Raw genomic sequence first — 23,082 nt, 5'->3', positions numbered from 1 at the left:
CGGATTAACGATTTCACATAATCTCTCCAACCAATCACATACGTGCACTAGTGCGCTTACAGCTTCACTGTCTGATGTTTATCGCGGTGTGGAACTGACAGCATTATTATTATTATTATTATTATTATTATTATTATTATTATTATTATTATTATTATTATTATTATTATTATTATTATTATTATTATTATTCGTCATTTAGCACACCACATGTAATATACGTGAGTGACTCCAGTTGCAGGTCTCCAGTTGACATCTTCAATCAGACTGGCCGAGCCAGCACAACCCTTGCAAGTTGCGTTTACAGACCTCGCCTTGACGCTGACTTGGCACGACCTCGACGAACTCTTGTCCTGACAAGCCAGCCCGACGCGACTTCTTCGGACTCGTTGTAAATGCAGCTTACGACTAACCTGACGACACAGCCACGTCGCCACCTGTAAACGTGTATTCTCCGTGCGAGAGAAGGAAATGCCTGAGAAAATTGTACATGGAGTTCGCTTTGATCGCAGAGAACGAGGCGAGCTTAATGGTCCCTTGGTCAGCGAGCACGTTCAACTTGCGCAACGTCGGTCGTGGACGCGCACTGAGCCACTCAAGGGCGAGCGGGTAGCGGCTCTTTTCACCATCTCTTTTTTCTTTCTTTCCCCTCTCCGTCTGCGCTTCCGTTTCATTGAGCTTCGCTTCTCAAAGAGCCTTCCGCCCTTCCCCTTTATTTTTAGCTTTTGTGTTTTGCCTGGCCACTGATGGCACTAATGGAAAGACAGCCGAGCGTTGCGCAAATAATGTACTATGTGTCCTCGGCCGCGCTGGAGTGGCAGTGGCCTGTTCTCGGGTGAGTCACCATCATCATCAGCCTGACTACGTCCACTGCAGGACAAAGGCCTCTCCCGTGTTCCACCAGTTAACCCGTTCCTGTGCTTGCTGCTGCCAATTTACACCCGCACAATTTATATCCTGCGCAGTTGTACTCGGGTGAGTACAACTGCGCAATCGCAGTGCGTTTGCACGGGGCCCAAAATATTGCAGGGCGTCACAGTTTCAGACGTGCATTTTATTCAACCGTTTTTCTTGCTTAATAGAACTTTTTGTATCACTTGCCATACACGCTTTTTTCATCGCACAGCATGACTTCACTTTGACAACATGCTCTTCGAAATGTATAGTATTGCATGGTCACTCCGTTAGCTTGCTACGATGCAGCACTTGAGGGCCATCGTGGTGCCATGCAAATAAGCGATATTTGAGAGATGGTGTCAGCCCATGGAAGGTTGTGGCCCTACCACGGATGTTATTGTGGAACTGCATACATTAAAACGCCACGATAGTAAGCCGAATTTATTAAACCCACCAGTGGCGTAGCCAGGGATTGGTTTCAGTGGTTCTCCCCCATCCCCCGCTAGAAATGTTAGATTTTGTTTCTGCATATAAACGCGCCCGCAAATACATTAACTAAAATGCGTACAGAAAGTTTAACCATACCCGCAAAAATTTCTGGCGGCACCCCTGAAACAAGCTAAATTTCGGCGTCAAGCCACATTAATTAGTGCATCACGCTCAACTTTGACGCAATATGGATGCGTTAATGCTGCGTGCGTTTATGCGTAGTGCAGGTCCGGCGTGGTGCGGCGTGTGTGAAACATTGCTGCGTGAGCTCGACGCACAACGTTTGGCATGTGCTGATGCGCGCGCCCTCTCCCGGTCTCATAAGAGAGCATAAAAAAGGCGTATGCGAAGCCTCGTGGCCATGAAACGGGGGCGAGGTCAGCCGAGTGTCGTCTCTGTTTCTCTCCTTTCTCTCGCGTACGCTTGCTATAGATGGCCATCAGGCGGTGGCCCTTCATTCCAGAAAAAAAGATGCTCCTGGTACAAGTCAACTGGAACGTGAAGAACGGCTGACTATGAAGACGTAGGCTTGCGTCGGCTGCGATAGAGTGGGGCGGGGCCGATAAAGAAAAGTTGTTACTCGCGAACCACAGAATACGCCTGCCTATTGCCGGCCCATGGTGAGCGTCAACGGAGAAGAAGAGGTTCTCAGCGCTGTAGAAGAAGTTCACATTCGAGGCTCAACCGCATCGCCGGCTGTCCAATGGAGTTATTCGGTTTGCCGGATTGGATCGTCTTCACGGGGACTGTTTGCGTGCTTGTATACCTGTGAGTATGCATGTTCGTCTGCTCTGAAATTAAAAAAAAAAACAATTCGACATGTATGCACGTACAGTCGGGCTTAGGATGCGTTCCACATAACTTGATTAAGAAATGATTAAGGCTGTACTAAGACCAACGCTTTCTACACAGCAACGTATTCTCAGACTCGAGAGGATAAACTTTCGATTGCTGAATCGGCGCTGTAGGAAAGCTACGAAATTTATGTGGCTGTATTTTGGTATGCAGGCATCGAAGGAAGGAAGAATGGACGGGAGATATCACCTGTTTGTTTTAACAGGTGATATTTGATTTTAACCGGTTGTCAGACGTGTCATGCAAATCTTACTGTTTGGAAAAATGTCTGTACTGGCACGATACTCTCGCAAGTAGTTTCATGAAGAGAATATTAGGTTATTTAAATTCTAAAACACACTTCCTACGAGCAACAAAATGCCTTAAATTATAATAGTACATTTATTACCATTCAGAGGGTATGCATTTGCATGACAGAGTAACTATTCTGCACATCATAATTGAGTAGAAGGACAGGCCCATTTTAATCTCTTATTTACATTACGTGGCTCTTTGTAATCATGCAGGAGTGTAGCCCCCCTCATGCAGAAGGTTTCCTCACTTTTACATCGTTAACATGAAGCTGTTTTAGTTTGTTTACTCTTAGCGCTGAGTCAGGTCATTTACACAGCTGCGGGCTTATAGGCATGAACGAACAGCAAACAGGCAATTTACGTTAATTCTTTTAAGCTGACACCAACAAGCTTTTTTACTGAACGACCCAATTTTTATCTGCCCATGAAAGTTTGCAAGTACAAATGCAGTTTTCTTAAACACTCGAAAAGAATGTTAATAACGTTTTTTTTTAAAATATCTAGTGGCTCCGGTAAGGAAGTCTAAACCATTTATAAAATGACAGGAAGTTGCAAGTCTGATTAGGCGCATTGGAAAAAGAATGCCAAAGTTTCGGCACGAGGACTTTGTCAGGGGTACTAACACAAGGCATGACGAAGGCAAACACCTTGTCTTGACGACTGCTGGATGTGTTTTGCTCGGGCCCTGCTCATTACCCGAGTAATGAAGTTGCCAGACGTAGCCCTGTTTGTTGCTTTTATCTATTACTTGAACTTTACAGATATGCTTCGTGGAATCGGAACTACTGGAAAAACCAGAATGTCGTCTCAGAGCCATTTTCCTTTCCATTTGGAGCGACTTTCAAACTGCTTTTCAAGGTAATCATGCGACAGTTATTTATAAGGTGCTCATATTACAAAGCACAAGAGCAGCTTGTGTGTGGGAATATTAGAGGGGCCTTTGCTCCTGCAGTGGGCGTAGTCTGGCTTATGATGATGATGATGATGATGACATTTACTTCAAAGATGTTGCGCATTTGGCATGAAATTCAAGATATACGTAGCAGTCTCATATTCTACAGTGCTTACTGACGGAATGAAATATTGAGGAGAGGTTAATGACCAGTTCATAGAGCTTTATAAATTATCAATGCGCGCATATGTGTTATGCAAGCTGACTGAAGCCTTACTCAAGTGTTATGAACAGGGATGGCGGTGACTGTGCGTCTTTCGAAAAATACATTGTCTAATAATAAATGTTCGTGATACAATATGCACTGTCACAAATAAATATCCATGCTATAAAGCAGGAAGTGCTATTCTATTAAATGTGATATCAGTGGGCTGATTGTCATAAAATTCAATTTGTAGAAAGCTTGAGAGTATACAGTGAAAAAAGATTGCCATGACCATGGTCTTGCTTTTGTAAGCAGTCTCTCCTTGAATTTTCAGCCCATGTGCCAGCTTGACTCCGAAAGATACAAACAATACGGAAGGGTTTTTGGGTGAGTGTACTTTGAACAGATACAATGCCGTCAAATTTCCTTCGATTATGCACTAAACTGAGGCTGTAAGTTCCTATTTATATAAAGAACGAAACTATCCTCACAGTTTGAAATCTGATCTGGAAGGCGCCAGACCTTTGCAAAGAGTTATTGTTTTTAATGAAACTCGCGAAATTTTTGAGCGTATATGTACTTGCATGTTTACTGACATATCTCTCCTTCACGCAGTACCTTTGAAATGGGAAATGCTGTCTTGTTTGTCGGAGAAGCAAAACTGGTTGAACAAATCCTAGTAGAAGACTTTCCATCGCTTCCCAACCGAAGGGTGCGTATAAGAGCGCAGGCAGCTCGACATGTTTCGTCAATCTGCGGACAACTACTTCTCTTTATTCTGATTTTTTTTTTTTGTCAGTCATCGACAAGTCGCAATACCTACGTTAAAAGGAAACATTATAGCCGTACATAACGGGACATATGACTTGTTCTAAACGTAGGTGGCATCACTGTTGAGCCTGCGTGTTGGTCAACGCTGTGTTGGTTCCAATGCCACAAGACTCAAGCGTTTTGAGCTCGTCGTCACATCCTTTATAGTCCTGCATGCTTTTTTTTGAAAAGACACCAGAGTAAATTTACAAATTCATGTTACAGGGTCGCGCATTCTCTATTTGCGTACTGATTTTGCAACTCTGAAACCAGTTCCTCTAATTTATTTAACGTGCATGTACCGAAAAGTGCTCGTGTTCTTTCGGAAAGGTCCGCGGAACCATGCCGGAAAAGCTCCTTACAAGTAGCACACATCATCACCATTAAACAAGAAAGCTGTAAGCGTTCGTCTAATGAAACGCCAAACTCTGCTGCCTAAATAGGAATTTGTGACGTACAATGGAATAGCTGGCGGCACCGAAAGCAGTCTTTTTTACTTCGTCAAACTATAATTTAACTTTTTCCTTCGTTTGTTACGTGTACACAAGCGGGCTCAGCCATGGTTAAGCACCCTGATGATGATGATGAGGTCTCTGCCATGGCTCATACCTAACCGGGAGAATTGGCCCCCGAGTAATTTATTATATGAATTTTCAACCTTTTAAGGAATAAATAATCGTAACAAAAAGAAGACCCTGCTTTAAAAAAAATATTATTCTTCTCTTCTTCTTTGAATACTCCATTCTATGCGTCTTTCTCTCTTTCTCTCTCTCTCTCTGTGTATAAAAACGTCATTACATTGAACTGTCACATGGTTAAGGTTAATAGTCTGATTTATCATACGAATATCACGGCTTGCAGACTCTTACCTTCAACGACCCCGTTCTGGACAACATGATGAGCATGACGCCCTTCGAACGATGGAGGAAGATTCGCATGCCGGTGGCGCAGGCCTTCTCCACGGAAAACGTGAAAAAGGTCACACGTTTATTCAACTGTTGCCCACAGACTATCGGAATGAAGTGAAATTTCACCGCGTAAAGTGAACCTCATGCGTCTGTGACCACATATATTTTTCAGCTTTACACGACTTTGTGCTTACTTGTCTGAAAAAAAAAAAACAAACTGCGACCCATTTCATTTGAAGTAATTTAAATGTCTACGAAGAACTCAAAAAATAAAAAGGATGAATATATACTGTGAATTTTTCATACGAATATATGGCTATACCAACTCCCTTGCCAACAACATTTAACGTGAGATTTCGACATCACACTTGCCGTTGTCTTGAAGTAACAAGCGTGTTATGTTAAGAGTTGTGAATAGTTATTCAGTACACCTGTTGCCGCAGTTCAATTGAGCACTACGTTTGTCAAAAAAATCGAAAAAGAAAAGAAAACTTTGTCTGACGAGCACTGATTGCTTTAAAAGACCCCTAAACCATGTACGCGTCGAAATTAAATTGTGACGTTGCAGTTTTTGTTTGATGTTGCAGCCGCTACAATTTTCCGAAACGTTGCAATAAAAGCGAAGTAACACACGCGTCATGGTCCAAAAGCGTCCCTCGCTCGCTTTGCACTTTCTTTCCTGTACGCTCCGTTCGTCAGTTCGCCCAACGCCGACTAAATTTCAAGGCCGAAAGGCTGCCGCAGTGACGTCAGAGGTTGGGGCCCCAGTTGCCCTACTGAGCATGCTCAGTAAGACTTTTTTTTCCACATCTTTTATTCGGCCCAATCTAGCCGCAGCAGCTGCGAGAGCGGGAGCGTTGGTTCTCCTAAAACGTGAACGAAACGCAGGCTTTCCGTCGCGTTCGCAACGTAACTGGGCAACACCATCTATGTGTCACACGGTACCGTGTGGCTATGTGCCACACGGTATGCGAGATGGCGGTACTTTGAGTGTTATCTAGATGGACACACGGACGGACGCATGGACGGACAGAAAGACAGACAGACTAGCAGACGGACGGACAGGTAGACGGATGCGTAAAGTGCTATGTGCCACAGGGTGTGCGAGATGGCGGTACTTTCAGTGTTCTCTAAGATTGATGCACGGCCGGACGCATGGACGGACAGACAGACAGACAGACTAGCAGATGGACGGACAAGTAGACGGACGCGTAAAACGGCCATGTGCCACAGGGTATGCGAGATGGCGGTACATGGTGTTGAACTGGGCCCCCACCCTCTGACGTTACTGCGGCAGCCTTTCGGCCCTGAAATTTAGTCGGCGTTGGTTCGCCTCTTCTCCTCGCAGCGTGCCCCCCCCCCCCCCCCCTCGAGGAGCAGCGAGAGCGCATAGCTGCAAGCAAACAAACATGTTATTTGTGTTGCTGACACGACCAGACGCGAGTAATGACGCCATGGCCAACGCTGGGATTACTGAAGGGCCCTAAGAGAACGAGGGTGCACTTGTGCGCGTGTGCTTGTGTTTGTGTAGCACGCCCACGGTTCGTATTGCGTTTGACATAGTTCGTTGCAACGGCATTCTAAAGCCGATGCACGCGTTTACGTGAAGTGTTAAGGTTATCGAATGTGGTTCATGATGCCTTTAACCTAATCCTGAATTCACGGTAGTTCATTGTATGCAGTGTGAATGTTGGAAGGCGCTAATCCAAACTCCTGTAATAACCCCGCAGGAGAGAGAGAAGGAAAGAGAGAGGAAAGATAGGGAGGTTAACTAAATTATTTGGCAACCTCGTCAGTAACCGTCATGGTGATGAAGGTTCGGGTAGGCAAAGTTTAAATATTCTTTCTTAACTAAGAATTCGTGCATGTACAGACGCAATATCAGATCAGGCTAAAATTATATCGCAGTTAGTAGGATATGGAAACAACAACTGGTAAAGAGGTATCACTTAGGTCTTTTTTTTTTGACATGACGACGCTGCACGAACCTTACGTGAACATAGTGTGAGGTCAATACCAGAATGTATACAAGTCCCACAACCCGAATTACTATTTCACAAAATGTTAACGAACCCTTTTAAACAATGTTTGTTCGCAGATGCATTCCTTGATCGAAGACTGCGCTTTAATTACGGTGGACCATTTGAAGAAAGCGGCGTTCACCGAAGAAGACATCGATGCTAAAAAGTTGAGGATCGCATTTCCCTGAATATCCTTTGTGTTCTATTGTTGTTGTATTCCTCAATGTTGTATCCAACATCATTTTCCAAAGTTTCACTCGAACAAACTTTCGCTCAATATGTATTTTTCTTTCAGTTATTTTGCCGCATCCAAATGTGTTTGAAAGACAGTTTATTTTTAACCATTTTTACGTCAGCACAAGGGCTACGCTAACTAAATAATGCAGCCTTCTGAAGTGATGGACATTAGAGCCGAATTTTCAAAGTTCTTCATACGTTAAATCATTAGCATATGAACAAATACTTCCATTCTGCTTGCGTGGCTCTATTCCCCTAGAAGTTCCCCTTTCTTTTGTTCTGCTCAACCTTCGTTAACTCATGATGCTTGCACTGCAGGTTTTTTGGGAGCTACACTTTGGACGTGATCGCAAGATGCGTATTCGCCACTCGGATAGACTCTCACTTGGACGGGAAAAGCGAATTCGTCAAACGGTCAAGGCAGGCTCCTTCAGGACGTCTTACTCCCCGCATCTTTGTTTATTGTAAGTACGACGTCGTGCATGTATCTTATTTCACCTTCAGAGTAAAAGTTCATCATCATCATAATCATCATCATCAGCCTGACTACGTCCACTGCAGGACAAAGGCCTCTCCCATGTTCCGCCAGTTAACCCGTTCCTGTGCTTGCTGCTGCCAATTTATACCCGCAAACTTCTTAATCTCATCTGCCCACCCAACCTTCTGTCTCCCCCTAACCCGCTTGCCTTCTATGGGAATCCAGTTGGTTACCCTTAACGACCAGAGGTTATCCTGTCTACGCGCTACATGCCCGCCCCATGTCCATTTCTTCTTCTTGATTTCAGCTATGATATCTTCAATCCCCGTTTGTTCTCTAATCAACTCTGCTCTCTTCTTGTCTTTTAAGGTTACACCTACCATTTTTCTTTCCATTGCTCGTTGCGTCGAGTAAAAGTTAGTGTGTTTTAAATTCTTCAGTACGCTGCTGTGTGCCGGAGGTAGCGCCAGAAATTTTTCGCGGGGTTAGGGGGGGGGGGGGGCAGGCGGAAATTCTGGAGGGCTCCAGTGCTGTTCCCTCACAAGTGTCGTCTAAAGAGTTAGAGAACATGTAGGTTGACTCGCACTATATTAAATGTTACCTCACTCACCTAGGATAACTTGGCTTATCCTTGAATTGCTCTTTAATACAGCTGGAACGCGAACATTGGGGCATATGCGTGGGATAGCAGGTGGACACGCAACGATTGGCATGCAATAGTAGCGTAGCTAGAACTTTTTTTCGGGGGGAGGGAGGGGGGTTCAACCATACTTCATGTATGTTTGTGCGTGCGTTCGTATGTGACCGTGAATGTGTACCCAAGCAATATTGAAAAATTCAGGGGGGAGGGAAATTTGAACTCTCTGACCCCCTCTTGACTACGCCCGTGGCGGGCGGCTAGTTGCGTCTCCTTTCTGGTCTTCCATCGTGTTACCTGATGCATGTGCATTATCACATGCCACGTACTACAATATATTTATTGATTGACTTCATATTTTGCCACACTCCACAGGTGACACTATATTTGCAGGTAGTGTTCGTCGCTTAGAGATACACAGCAGCAAAATTAAAATATAGCTAGAGCAGTAGATTGCCTATCTGGATGGCATTACTTGTTTCCTGCGTTCATTTGGTTTCGTGGAATATCACTCTTAAAGGCCTGCTAACTCTCAAGTTTCCAACACAGGCTAGTAGTGGCGACCTCAACGATAGACACGCAACCTCCTTGTGAATCGGTCAAATATCGCGCCAAAAAAGAGATGCTGTAGTGGCGCCACAGGTGGCGCCACTTTGATTTGTCATTTTGTCATTTTTTTTGTTTATACATCCCCATTCTCGCTATGAACAATCAACTTATAACAATAGAAGGCAAATAATTATTATTGGCTTCTTTTAGTGCTTTATTAGACGTATGTTTCTGCATTCCAGTTCTGTTTCCCTTCATCGCAAGAGCAACTGGACTTCGACCACTCAGCCCAAGCGTACTTGAGTACTTCAGGAGGTTCAGCCAGAATGTAATCATTAGCACGCAGAAAGAAGAGCCGGTAAGAATGCCTGAAAAAAATTTTGAAACCTGGTAAATATTCCGGTTTTTTTTTACTCGCAGTTTTTTTTTTAATTTGTTAGCAAGGCGAGAGCTTTGTTCACCTCTTTTTGGACCACCAAGGGAATTGTGAAAACACACCGGATAGTTCATCTGAGAGGGATCAACGACTTTTCAACCTCGGTTCAGATAGGAAGCAGGATACTTCATTCTACTCCTTTAAAAGTGAGCGTTATTTTTTGCGAGCATGACTATTGGTTGTACAAAGTTTCACCGCTAAATCGTTGATTCTATGTAAACACTGCTCCTAGGAAACACAAGACTAGTGAGGTAGCCATATTAGATGCCTCAGTGGTAACATAGATTGCTTGATGTTATGCTTTCCATGGAATCTAAGATGGCACACGAACTCACTCGGACTCAGCTACCGTTGAGATGGTTACTCGGACATTATTTTAGTTTCACGTTTTCCGCATACACGTGTTCTTTGCTAATTCATAACACTGTATATATGATTCTTATTGTCAAACTAAACATTAACAGAAGTGCAGTAGATCGAGCTGGTTGCACGTTTTTAACGTTGTCGATATTGTCAGGATCTACAAGAAATGTCTGGAGTATTCGCTATATACCTTGCATCATCAGCAAGGCATAAATTTTATTATTCCCAAAAATTTAGAATCGTCAAAAGGTGGGAAATAACGTCGCGTTAACAGAAAAATACACTGAATGACTAGAAGTCCTCGAACGAAGAAGCGTTGCGCGCCACGGACGAATGTTCACAAATACTTTATTTGCGTCCACTGAATGGTGACATTTTATATGAGACATTAAATACTACGTGCGAATATTTTGCTACAAAGACAGAATTTCCGTATTTGTTTTTTTAGATTCAGTGCATAATTTTGCACTATGCTTGTTTTGTGACTTTTTGCGCATGCGAGCATACACTTTACCATAAACTAATCGAAGGTAATCATGTACGAAAAAAGCCCAACTGTAATCCTTTGGAGGTGAACGATTACAGGTAATAAAAAAGTCATTTCAATATGTACTTCAACAACTACCAATGTTTAAATTACTACTCGTGACTTGTCTTTCAGAGCTTAACGCTGACCAAGCGATGGCCCAGTGTTTGCTCTTCTTCATCGCTGGCCAAGAAACTACCTCAAGAGTGATATCCTACACGCTGTATTTGTTAGCTGTTCACCCAAATGTACAAACCAAGTTGAGGAAGGAAGTTGATGAGTGTTTCGCTGCTCACGTACGTATCGCCGTGTTGCTGCTTCAACCTTCAGTCTGCCTTCTGGAATATTACTAGATGTTTTACTATAAATGTGAAAATTGTTAGTGTGGATAGAGCAGTTATAATTTTGAGGTTGATACATATTTTGAGATGTACACCGTCAACGTCGGGGTAAAGATGCACTGTTGTTGCACTCGTTGTGCAAATAAACCAGTTTCATGCATAGGCGCTAATAACAGCTGGTGGTAACAGCTTGGTAAGATTATCATAAAAATGCACCCGACCCTCTTCGCTTAGCGCATACTTTCCTTTCCCGCAGGGTGGCCACCCCAGTCTGGAAGCTGTCACGAAGCTGAAGTACCTGCACTGCGTTATATCGGAGTCGCTTCGAATGTGCCCGCCAGTATCTAGGTGACGTAAATTACATTGTGTATTGTTGATATTACATTTTTGAAAGCTTTGAAGATGTTTTCCTATGTGGTGGTGTCATTTCATCGGGCCATATTAAGGGAGCTTTTGACACGATAGCGTTAAAGAGCTCATTTCGCTGAAATTCCGGCATCGGCCTCACTGGTTGTGAGCGAGAAATTATCATCTGAAGCGTGACCGAATGATAGATAACAATGCAAATAAGATAATCATTAAAAAAACTTGGGTCAGAATGACTATCGGACCCGGGTCTTGTGAATAAAGTGAAAATAACTTCCTCTGCTTGGAAATTCAGTCAATCTTATTTTCATGCTTCACAAACACACGCGTCCTGTATAGATGCTTTACAATGCAACATAAAATATTGCAGTCATAATGCGTGGTACAAGCGCCCATTGCTGTCGGGCGTCAAAACATCTGATTATGATAATGACTTCACGATTTCAAGCTGGTCACCCACTACAAAAGGCACACACTCTACTGCACCTATTGCTTTAAGGCCACGTAGTGAGTGCATAGCGAATTCGAAAAGGTTTCGTGCACTAAGTGATTAAAATACGCACTAGGGACAAGATAGCGCGCGTTTAATTCTTGAAGGTTAAGCTTAAGACTCCCGCAGTTTTTAGAACGCCGGAAGAGGCACGAATGCAACAAAAGTATGTAAAATATTGTTATTTATTGCCGCTTGAAATAACTTTTCGGAGACCCGTGCCTTATACAGGTATGCCTGGTGTATAACCACCAGGTATGCCTGGTGTACAGGTATGCCTGGTGTACAGGTATGCCTGGCGTATACAGGTATGCCTGGTGGGTTATACAGGTATGCCGGGTGTACAGGTATGCCTGGTGCGCTACTGCCATTAGCGCACACTTTCTCTTCAACTGTATGACGTTAAATGTTCGATTGCAACAAAAAAAGTGTTAATATTCATCTTAAAATTTTTCGGTTTTTAGATATCGGAAACACTTATGCGAGAAACAACTGTGCCACTCTAATTACTATTTGCAACAACGCGGTGATGTTTTATGGGTTATGTGCGCCCCTGTACATACGTACGTACGCACAACACAGTCGCTTTAAACATATCAACAAGGAACGATGAAACACGTTCCTATCAGATTGATATGTTGGGTTTAACGTTCTAAAATCGCCATATGATTATGAGAGACGCCGTAATGTTCCTATCAAAACTTAATGTTAATGTGGGTATAATGATTGCGCAAAAATGGAGTAAACATGACTGAACAGTTTGGTTATGAAAATGAATTGTCAAAACATTTTTTTCTAAAAAAGGGGAATTGGCAGAAACGTGGCGTAGTTGACACTTGTGCGCTGGTATGCGCTTCTGACTGCGCAACATAAAAATATTACTATATAAGAATAGCATATTAATAAATATAGTATTGCTGCTTTAAGAAAGCTTATGTTGTATCTCCGCTCATCGACAAGCTGACCGAGCTAACGTCGCCTGCTAAAAATGTCAGTGGCTATGCCAAAAATCTTGCGTTCCAAAACAAGCCTTCCCTAAGTGATTGACAAGTTATCTTTTCGTCCCTCTTGGATTTCGTCTCATTTATATCTAATGATATACTACAGATAACATCCCTTGTACTTTGCTTGGCTTGATTGTCTGTCAGTGCTAATAATGGTGGTTGGCTCGTTTTTTCGCTCGAAGTAAAACGCGACAACTCTTGGAGGGATTAGTTAAATTTTTTTAACACAAATGGGATAGAACCTGTAGGATCATCCGTTTGAATACGCACTTACCGGCTTTTGTAGACAGTGTAAGCAGGATACATGATTAGTGGTTGTCAATGCGTGGTATATCGTATAAGAAAATGAAAAAAGGCAACAACTTGATGGTGGCATGAAGCCACAAGGAAATTCATGTGAATTTCTCAGAAGAAAAGCGTCTCGTTGCCGAAAAATTTGTCCTGGTTCTGAGTTTGAACCTGGGACCAACGCCTCTCTAGGGTGGTCGCTCTTCCAATCGGGCTGACTAGGAAGCTGGCCAGGAAGCTTTTGCAAATGGTATATCATACCTGATAAAAAATTAATTGTAGCACATGCATGAGTAGCTCATTGTCGTCGCCAAGTTTCACTGCTTTATCGTGAAAGTAACAAAGGAAGAAAATGGCATCTACAGCGAAAATTGGTATATAAGAACTACTAACGATCCCTTAATCTTTCAGACTTGAGCGAGTGCCCTGTTGCGACTACACGCTTGGAGACAAAGGCGTAAAAGTGAAGAAAGGTGATTTAATCACGATTCCAGTTTACGCCATGCACCACGACCCACTGTACTTTCCGGACCCCATGTCGTTCAAGCCGGAAAGGTATGCATTATCACAATTTTCTGATTCCGACCAAAAGGTTATATCTATTCCATATGCTTGTCGGCTTGATTCACGGTCAAGTCAATATTTGACCTTGATACTTTCAATGAACGGCAAAATCAGAGAAACTTGCGTGTTTGTTGGCTCGCATCCGCAAGTGTATAACCCTTGAGGGTGCCTAATAGGTTTGTGCTCTGCAACAGATTTCAAGTTCAATGTTGATCAAATCTATAATGTGACTGCGATGTAAAATCTCAACATCCGAGTTCTCAACGCCAATCTGAGGGCCGATACTATCCGATTGGCTGCTGCGCACGCTTTGCCTGAGTGCGCGGAGAGCAAGTGCCTCTCTCAGTCTCCTGGATAGTCGCCGTACGTGGCACATCGTGTGTGAGGCATAGACGAAGCAGAGCAGCAGGCGCATTGAAGACGCTTGCGCTCGGCTTCATTGCCTCACGTCTCGTCGGTATTACCCACGCGCCGTCAGCATTCTCGGACGCATGGACGCATGCACGGACGGACGGACACACAAACAGGTGGACGGATGGACGCTTCGTCCCACTCATCATCATTCACTCCGCGGATATGCTGTGATTTTTGTTTATTGTATTTCCTAAATTATTTATTGACATTGTAATTACTTTGCAGTCAACAATTTTTTTGCCCAGTGGTCTACTAACCATAAACATATGTAGTTTAATAAGTTCTAAGTTTCCAAGAATATGCTTTTGGAACTAGAAATAGTGAATTGTTTGATTCATCCTTTAATATGGCGTATTTTCATTTTTGCCTCAAATTCGTTAGTCTCACTTACCCAGTTGAGGACACAGCCAATGCAGCTTTACCTGGTATCCTCTTTGCCATTGTCTTAATTTACACAGGCCTAAGCTGCATATGGTGGCTATGTCCAATCTGCTGCAGAACTTTATCGAAAATCGAATTCACATTACGTGGCTTCTATTCTCGAGCCGACAGTCTCTCAACGCGATAAACATCTTTCAGGTTCAACGAAGAGAACGTCTCCTCGATCGTACCGTACTCGTACCTCCCTTTCGGCGGTGGACCGCGCAATTGCGTTGCGTTGCGCTTTGCCCTGCTAGCGGTGAATCTCGCTGTGCTTCACACCATTCGCAATGTTGAAGTGGTTCGGACCGAGAAAACAAAAGTAAGTATGAAAGCACGTGTTCTTCAGGCAGTGATTCGCTTTTCGTGGAAGATCCCGTATAAGGAAGTATCCCTAGCAAGTCTCAATTGTGTGTTGATGAAGTAGCGAACTACCACGAAGTAGCGAACTATTATTTATTTTATTTTTATTTTCACATACTGCAGCCCGGTTACAGGGCTATCGCAGGAGTGGTTCCATAGCAGTAAACATACAACAAAAGAAACTGAGAATAATTGAAATAAATGCAAACAATGACAAATCAAATAATTACAAAAAAATGCTGTAAAGACAAATATACAATCATTGCAAAGCTAGAAAACGTCTTCTAGTGCCTTCGAAAATTCGTCTTTTTCTAATGAGCGAATGTCGTCTGGTATGGTATTCCATATTTCAATACATCGGGGAAAAAGTGTATTTGAAGAAGACTGTGCGATGATGAAACATAGATACGTTGAGTGTATGGCTGTTTCTGGTGAATGTTGTTTTTGCAAGGGTTATGTAGCTGTTGTGTGATCAATATCGAGGCAAATTAAAAAAAAAGAAGTGGGAAAGTTTGAGAGACTCGATGTCACGTCGTTTAGAAAGTGAAGGTAAACCAAGGTGCGTCAGGTGGGATGTCGGTGAGAAATTGCAGCTATAGCATCTTTATATGGAACGAATGGCTTTTTTCTGGATGAATTCAATGCGTTTTATGTCAGCAATTTTGTGTTTGTACCATACAGTGGGGCCATTATCAAGTATTGGCCTTACGAGAGTTTTATATGTTAACAATTTTGTTCTTTTGGGGCTAAACGTAGTGAACAGTTAATATATGCGAGTATTTTTAAACCTTTGTTGCAAGTTGTGTCGGTGTGTTGAGACCATGATAAGTTTGTGGTGAAAAGGAGGCCAAGATATTTGTATTGTGGGACCCGCTGTACAACGTAGTTGTACAGTGGGTCAAGTTCTATCCCCTTTTGGTCAAGTTCAATAATTATTGGATTGAAGGGTCAAGACAAATAATTATTCGTAATCAGGCGGAAATCGTTACATTACTCTTAGACCTTATTTGACTCGATGTAAGTTATGTTAAATTGTAAATTACTCTCCCGTCGGTTGCGCGCTTCATGCACTGAACTTAAATATTTTAAATTGTAATTACCGGTATTTCTTAAGTTATTAAAAACATATGAACTAATTAAAAATGTACGTGGCTGCACTTAAAAGGTTATAAAATAAGGTACGTGGCAGCACAACAGACCTGCTGCCATCGTTGTGTGTTTTAGAAGTCCGAACAAAACAAAATTTTGTCGCTTCGTTTACGAAACAGTAACAATAATGATGTAAAACTGGCAGAAAATGTTGAAGAGAACAAAACCACCACATAATTTAGTGAAACTCCCGCATGAGTTATTGTCATTGGACAAGTAACTCTTATTTTCACAGAATTTAGACATAGCCGTAAATGATCCCATACACTGTTTTTTTTTTCAGGTACCCCTGCAATTCAAGAAAGGTTTCGGCCTCCTTACTGCGAAGGATATAGTCTTGGGGGTAAGACCACGGCAATAGCTCGTACGCCAGTTGCGCATGCGCTCGCAGCACTCCCCCTCCCCCCCCTCCCCCGCCCCTCATCGTGTCAAATCATGATTTTCCACTCAATACGCGCACAATGGTACCGTAACCTTCCGTTTTCTGCTGTAGAATATTACGGCTGAAACATTGTGCGAAAATAAAGGATCGTTTTAAGTTCGAAACAATGTATTTGTCTCTTGAACGTTTTCTTTTGCTCACGGAAATACGTCAGCAAAATGAACTTGACCAAATAACGAAGAACAAAAGCTACGTAGAAACGTTCCGTTTACAAGAGTAGAGACCATGACCACGGCCGCTGGATGAAAAAAAAAACAAAAAACAAAACACGTTTTTTTTTATCCAGCGGCCATGCCATGACTTGTTGGTCCATGATGATTATTAGCGGACGTTTAATCCACTGTGAAATGGTCAAACACTTGCTTGGAGCTGGACTAACACTCCTATTATCTCTTACATTGTCCTCTTACTGCGTTCTTGGTTCGCGGTTTAGTATCACCGTCTAGAAGCGGTAGAGTGAAGCATGCGAGTCGTTCGTGATTAGTTCAGACTGCGGGTTATTTTTACGACCGTCTCATTCGGCATGTTTCAAAGCGTAATTATGATAACACCTCAACACACAGCGAGGTGGTGGTTATATGACAAGCCTCACGCATATATTTATTAATAATATCAGAATGGCTTTCCGACGCTCGCTTGGTTGTCGGACCACGTTCCCCACACGCCCGTGAGAAATAATGGCCATGCTAGACGGAATGCACGACGTGCGTTTCGTTTCGTTGGAGTTTCATGACGCTTTAAAACAGTGCATATATCGAGGGCCAGTGTTTTGTTTTGTTTTTGTTTATGTCATATTTGCACGGAATTTCAGCGTCCAAGTATGTGCTAACGACTTCAGCTACCGCAAGGGTTAAATCATGAGCGCGCGGGTGTTAGTCGACTGGACAGAAATGGATGGATAGAAGCAACCTTATTGAAAGTCTGGCGACGTTTAACAACCCGGGCTCAGGTCTTCTATAGGAGACTTTGGGACCTTGCCTCATCGCCACCTCTCGGGCCCGCTGGATTGCCAACTCTTGTGTCTTGATGTTCGAGCTGCGCAAAGTGGCGGCCCACTTCGACGAAAGAGCATCCGGAGCTATACTGTCATTTTAGCTGCTGTAACAGGTCACGCCTACAACAGGAGTGAAAGCGTCGCTCGAGTTCCCTGGTATAATGTGCAAGTATCACTAGTGTATTGATCGGGGAATATGTGCTTCAATCACACCGAACTGAGGAAGGTGTCTGTCTGCAGCTGTCACCAGACTACTGTGGCACCGTTTCAGCTTGGGGTGAGATGAGAGCCATATCCGCCTGCCTAACTGGTAGCGCTGGGTAAAGTCACTATACCTGACTAAATGTTCTTCTTTATCTGTTGAACCAGGAGGTCGGAGCTCGACGAGTTGCGTAGTCCCAGATTCTGCGCGGCGGGTCATTTGTGCACACATAACGGTGTGCCACTTGGTTCGAATTATGAGGGTCTTCATCGGTGGGAGTGGTAACATAGGCTGGGAACCACGAATCGCGGGGCTACTTAACTGCTGTCTACCAGCATTCCTCAGGATCTGCAGAGCTTTGGGGGAAATGGGTCCCCACACGAAGTTACGAATTGCGGATTGTGAGTCGCTAAGAACTGCCTGGAAGATGGGGTCGGTGAGCAAAAGCGTGATCGCAACCTCTTCCACTGTGTCTGGGTACTTCGTACTGATACTACACACGTTTGTAAGTCGATAGACAACATCTACGACTACCACCGTAAACCGGTGTTTGTGTGCGTTATCTGCCGCGTCAACCAAGCGCGAAGCCCTCTCCCCACAGAAGGAGCGCAGCAGTACCTAGCACGAGCTATCGTCGGCCCCCGTTATGTTCAGGGAGCATCTTTGTAGATATAGGGGCGACAGAAATGAATGGGTGCGCCCCATCCACCCACCTCAGCGTGGGTGCGTCCACATCAAGCGGGGCTACATCTTATTTTGTGTGATTCTTAAAAAGAAAAGAAAAGAAAAGTGAGCCCCCTAACTGTCTGCATCAGAAACACCTCAACAGTAGCTCACGAGAGATGGGGGTAAGAAGGGATTAAAAGGATAAGATTAAAATGTAAAGAGAGAGAGAGAGAGGAAGGAGAGAGCGAGGCGCAGAGACAGCGAACGACAGAAAACGATGGAAGATAGGAAATAGGACAGATGGACACAGTCGCAGGAGTCCGAGGACGGGGCACCACTCGGCGAGAGCTCTTGGAGATGGCGTAGGGCGAGCCCAGACGGCCAGAGCTGCGCTGTCGTCGGAGGTCGCGGGGGCACAACCGGTCGGCACAAAATCCAGAGAGCGAGTCTGGTGCTATATCTTCCAAACATTAAGGTATCATATATCAATGCACTGCAAACGATCGACCACTTATGTGAGTACACGCACGTTTCAATTTCGTGCTATAGCTTGGTTTCTATGACGGAGGGACCAGCCATGTTTTTTACTGCTTCGAAGGCACAGAATTTTCATTCATTGTGCACGGACGTAACCACTGATATTCATTTTGTGCTGTAGTTAAATGATCGGCATAACTGGAGGGATCAATCGCTTGGCATTTTCATGGGCGCCAGTAGGGATTGGAGAAAAGCCACTTGACCCCTTCCGAAGCCACATCAGTTCCGGCCCCTCACTCAAGCTTCACCAGAGCACTCCCCTCATCCAACCTTGTGCGACACGGTTTCGTGCCCTCCAAGACAGAATCAGGCCTATACTATAGGGCACGATACAGAAATTAAAATTGGTTGAAAATTTCGTGAGTATTATGGGGAGTGACGAAAATACGTAGTTCTTCAAAGTTGCTTAATTTACGCTTACAAAATGCAAAACAAAATGAAGCAAAGTAAATTGTCACGATACTAAAGCGAGAAAACATATCAGTGAGGGCTGGTCTTAAGTAGTACCGGGAAACAGTCCACAGTGTAAAATCCGGCCCGGGGACTAAAGCCCTTGGGGACTAAAGCACGCTAAGGTGCCGGTGGCAACCTTAGCGTGCTCTTTTGCTTCATATTTGGCTTTCTTGGTTGCGATTTTCAAAAAAGAAACAACAAACAAAAAATAAAAGCAAAGTTGTCTTTCGCAGAAAATGTGGTTACGAGGTGGGACATTTCCTTCATGGAGTTTCTGAAAATTAACAATAGGGAACACTGTTGGTGCGATCGTTCAGCGACCATGGGTGTGATGGGTAGTGCACGGATTTGCCTATACTCTCCGTACTTGCGGGCTTGGAATTGAACTTGTAGCTTCGTTTGATTGATTGATTTGTGGGGTTTAACGTCCCAAAACCACTATATGATTATGAGAGACGCCGTAGTGGAGGGCTCCGGAAATTTCGACCACCTTGGGTTCTTTAACGCGCACCCAAATCTGAGTACATGGGCCTACAACATTTCCGCCTCCATCGGAAATGCAGCCGCCACAGCCGGGATTTGATCCCACGACCTGCGGGTCAGCAGCCGAGTGCCTTAGCCACTAGACCACCGTGGCGGGGCTTGTAGCTTCGTTTGTCACTTTGATTCGAAGGAAAGAACAAACCATTTTAAACTTCGATGCCCGATTCGAAATGGTACGCCTAAAAGATTATGGTGGTGGTGAACCGCAACTGCTGAACATCCGCTGATTTCAGTGTCATCGCAATGCAACTCCAAGTCACGCGAAGCCATCTGGAGCCGAAAGTACAAAAACTATACAAATCTGCGTACTACCCATAATTCCCATGTTCACTGAAGGAGCCGCCTGTCGCAGCTCCCATAGACATTAGCGCCAGAGTTCCCTTCAGTGTATTCATAGGAAACTCTGTGACTTCCATCGCCACCGACAGAAAGACTTCGTCAGACGTGCGGCTGCTTCGCCTGACGCGAGTGGTGCTGCAGTCACCGTTGCAGAACAGTCTCGGCTCGCTCGCTGCCGGGTTACAGCGAGTGCTTTGCTTGTTTTTGCTCTTCCGGCTATGGGACACATGAGCTTTATTCGTTCAACCGTCTCCTTACCCCAGAAAAACCCGCCACAGTGGCCGAGTTGTTATGGCGATCGACTGCTGACTGGGAGGTCACGGGATCGAATCACAGCCGTGACGCTCACATTGCATCGGCGGCTGAATGCTAGAAGCCCGTGCGTCCCGATTTAGGTGCACGGTAAAGAACCCCAGGGGTTTGAAATCCCCTGAGACCTCTACTACAGTGTCTCCAATCAAGCCCGTAGCCAGGGGGGGATGTCTAGAGGCCCAGCCTTCCCCCCGTTATTCAGATAGAGGGGGGGATGGTTAACAAAAAGAAATAATAGAATAGATGTCTTTCAAAGCCTTTAACAACTGACCCCCTCTCCCCCTCCCCCCACACAAAAAAATTCTGGCTACGGGCCTGTTTCCCATAATAATATTTTAATTTACGAATGCGAAGCCCCAGCAATTATTAATATTATGACTACTTCATCGTTTTCCAAGCCACATCTCTTAGTTCGCGCTCTATGGACCTATGCCGGACGTAGCCACACTTGTCGCCTTCCTCAGCTCTCATGTGAGCCTGCTTCCGCATCTGCCAGAAATGGACATCGGTGCCCGCCCAATGAGCCTATACACCGAATCACGCCTTGCCCGACACGCAGTACTGTCTGCCGTCGAAGATTGCGCTTTCTTTACATCTCCTTTCACTGTGTTTGTCAACGGGCGTCCACGGCTGTGGCCGTTGAGCAAGAGGCGTCGAGGCGTGGTCAGCGGCGCGCGTCACTACTCGTGCACACAGCTGAGCCGGCACGCTGTGACTGCATCGGAGGCGAGGTCGTCACAGGTCGTGTCCCGCAAGGAGCGTGCCGGAAACAATGGAGCCGAAATGGAAGCGAGCGTCGAAGGTGAGGTGCTGACGCCGGTGGCGTCACCCTCGGCATTTCTAGGCTCGATAATGCCGGCCTGATCGGCGTGTCGTTGCACGAGCAGCCGACGTCGTTTATTTAACTACGGGTGATCGTACGCTCGCACGAAGGCTGTGATAATGATGCGCAATGAGCGTTCATTTAAGCGCTCAAGTGGCAAGTGGCGGTCTGTTCTTGCCATCGCAAATATGTTTATGTGAAACTGTTTTACAAGATGTTCTTATGGTTCTCTTAGAAGGATGTGTCAGTTGTACACGCAAGGGAACGCATCGAAACAAAAATGAGACCTAGCCATCCGCCTTTGATGTACCATTGTTGTCTATTTTTACATAATAACTTGTGTGCCTGCTCCCTCAGTTTTACTTGTTGAAGTTTTATAACTATACTGTCGCACTTCGCCAACTGCAGACCCGAACTTTCCCAAACCCCAACTTCATGAATGAAATATACCCGACTCGTTATGCTGATGTCTGTTCTGTCCAGGCTGTGGCGCTGTCCCTACAACTTTTCACGTTACCGTAGAGTGCTCCGCAGCTTACTACCCTCCCCTTCCTCCAATCCTTCGGTCCACCCGTACCCCAGAGCAGTGTGAAGGCACCCTTCACGACGGCGCCCCCGAGGTCTGCCGGGCCCTCATTCTCAGGGCCTGGACTGTCGCGGAGGTTACCATAGGAGTCCTGGAATAGGGACCCTCCCCGTTTACCTTGAATTTTCATAATAAAATATTTTCATCATCATCATCATCAACTCGTAACGGTATTTCTGATCTTCTGTCTTGTCGAGTTCTGACCTTGTATTTATCGGGCGTGGTACTTTGTTGTCATAGTTCTAATATTTCATTCATTAATAATCATGATATTCCTTTCTTTATGTGAATGAACATTTCTTTTATTCTCTCTTTTCCTATTTTTGATTCTTTTTTTTTCTGACATTATACGAACAGAACACTTTGCTGGTGTAGGCAAGTGATGGAGGGGGGGTTTCACATCCTCCCTCTATCCTAAATTTCACATGTGTATGCTTGCACACACACATTCAAACTTACGCACGACCATGCATAAAAAGTGGTGCGTCCCTCGAGCATTAGCACGAGTGTAAGTAGCCTTTCCGAAAGCGACGTCAGGTGACATCACCCCTCATAACGTTTGAGAGCACATATAAGATTTATGTCTACGATTTTTGTCTTTTTGTCCATGTTTTACACTGTTGCACAGAAACCAAACATGGTTGATGTATAAGGGTACGTAAAGAGCATCTTCGAAGTGAGTGATAGCCTTGCGGGTGCGCAGGTATGCTGTAAAGGCGGGCAGTCATCCGCGTCATACTGCCAGCTTCCTCATTTTCATTTATCTGCAGCTCGCGAGAACGTTGTGATACGCCTAAGTGATTCAAGTAAATTATGACAGAAGTCCTTACACTACTAAGATGCACTGCTGCAGTGGAAAACGATTATATAGAAAGGAAATGTCCCGTATAAAGAAGTTCGTTTCAATCGTTTATAAGTAATGTAACGCGTGGAAACTGCAGTTGTTGTGACTTCACTAATGACGCGGCAGCATTCGTTGTAGGTGACCAAAAGTACGAACGTTTGCGACGGCCTGTATTTTTTTTCATCTCCGCGTCATATACCTTTTTTTCTTTCGTATATTGTCCTTTTATAACTCCCCAGCGTCGACAGCTCGTGAGACGTGGCACTCAACAACGCACCCGGCCGACGCCATGATACGTATGCACTTAACTCTTCCTTCCGTCAACATCCTTGCGGCCTTAATCCGG

The 23,082-nt window shown here is 44.5% G+C and overlaps 1 protein-coding gene across 4 annotated transcripts; it reads left to right on the top strand.

The window, feature by feature from the left end:
- Window positions 1-1,767: 1,767 nt before the first annotated feature.
- Window positions 1,768-16,544, top strand: LOC119171708 (cytochrome P450 3A2). Of its 4 annotated transcripts, none has more exons than XM_037422520.2 (14): window positions 1,768-2,154; window positions 3,296-3,392; window positions 3,966-4,018; window positions 4,247-4,343; window positions 5,303-5,419; window positions 7,448-7,536; window positions 7,926-8,071; window positions 9,514-9,629; window positions 9,712-9,853; window positions 10,732-10,892; window positions 11,194-11,285; window positions 13,497-13,640; window positions 14,643-14,805; window positions 16,279-16,544. In XM_037422520.2, exons 1-14 carry the CDS (start codon window positions 2,090-2,092, stop codon window positions 16,354-16,356), a joined length of 1,560 nt encoding a protein of 519 aa, XP_037278417.1. In that variant the 5' UTR covers window positions 1,768-2,089; the 3' UTR covers window positions 16,357-16,544. The 4 variants fall into 4 exon arrangements, with proteins under 4 accessions (XP_037278417.1, XP_075748399.1, XP_037278418.1 ...); XM_075892285.1 differs by lacking the exon at window positions 1,768-2,154 and adding an exon at window positions 2,402-2,446; XM_075892284.1 differs by lacking the exon at window positions 5,303-5,419.
- The last annotated feature ends 6,538 nt before the right edge of the window (window positions 16,545-23,082 follow it).

The sequence above is a fragment of the Rhipicephalus microplus genome, chromosome 4, assembly GCF_043290135.1.
Source record: "Rhipicephalus microplus isolate Deutch F79 chromosome 4, USDA_Rmic, whole genome shotgun sequence".
Lineage (NCBI taxonomy): Eukaryota > Metazoa > Arthropoda > Arachnida > Ixodida > Ixodidae > Rhipicephalus > Rhipicephalus microplus.
Note: the sequence above shows the minus strand (reverse complement) of the source record. Positions and strands in the feature narration are given on the sequence as shown.

Coding starts and splice junctions, on each gene's coding strand:
- LOC119171708 (XM_037422520.2), top strand. CDS start 2,090: ATGGAGTTATTCGGTTTGCCGGATTGGATCGTCTTCACGGGGACTGTT. Junction 3,393..3,965: donor CTTTCAAACTGCTTTTCAAG/GTAATCATGCGA, acceptor TTGAATTTTCAG/CCCATGTGCCAGCTTGACTC. Junction 5,420..7,447: donor CCACGGAAAACGTGAAAAAG/GTCACACGTTTA, acceptor GTTTGTTCGCAG/ATGCATTCCTTGATCGAAGA.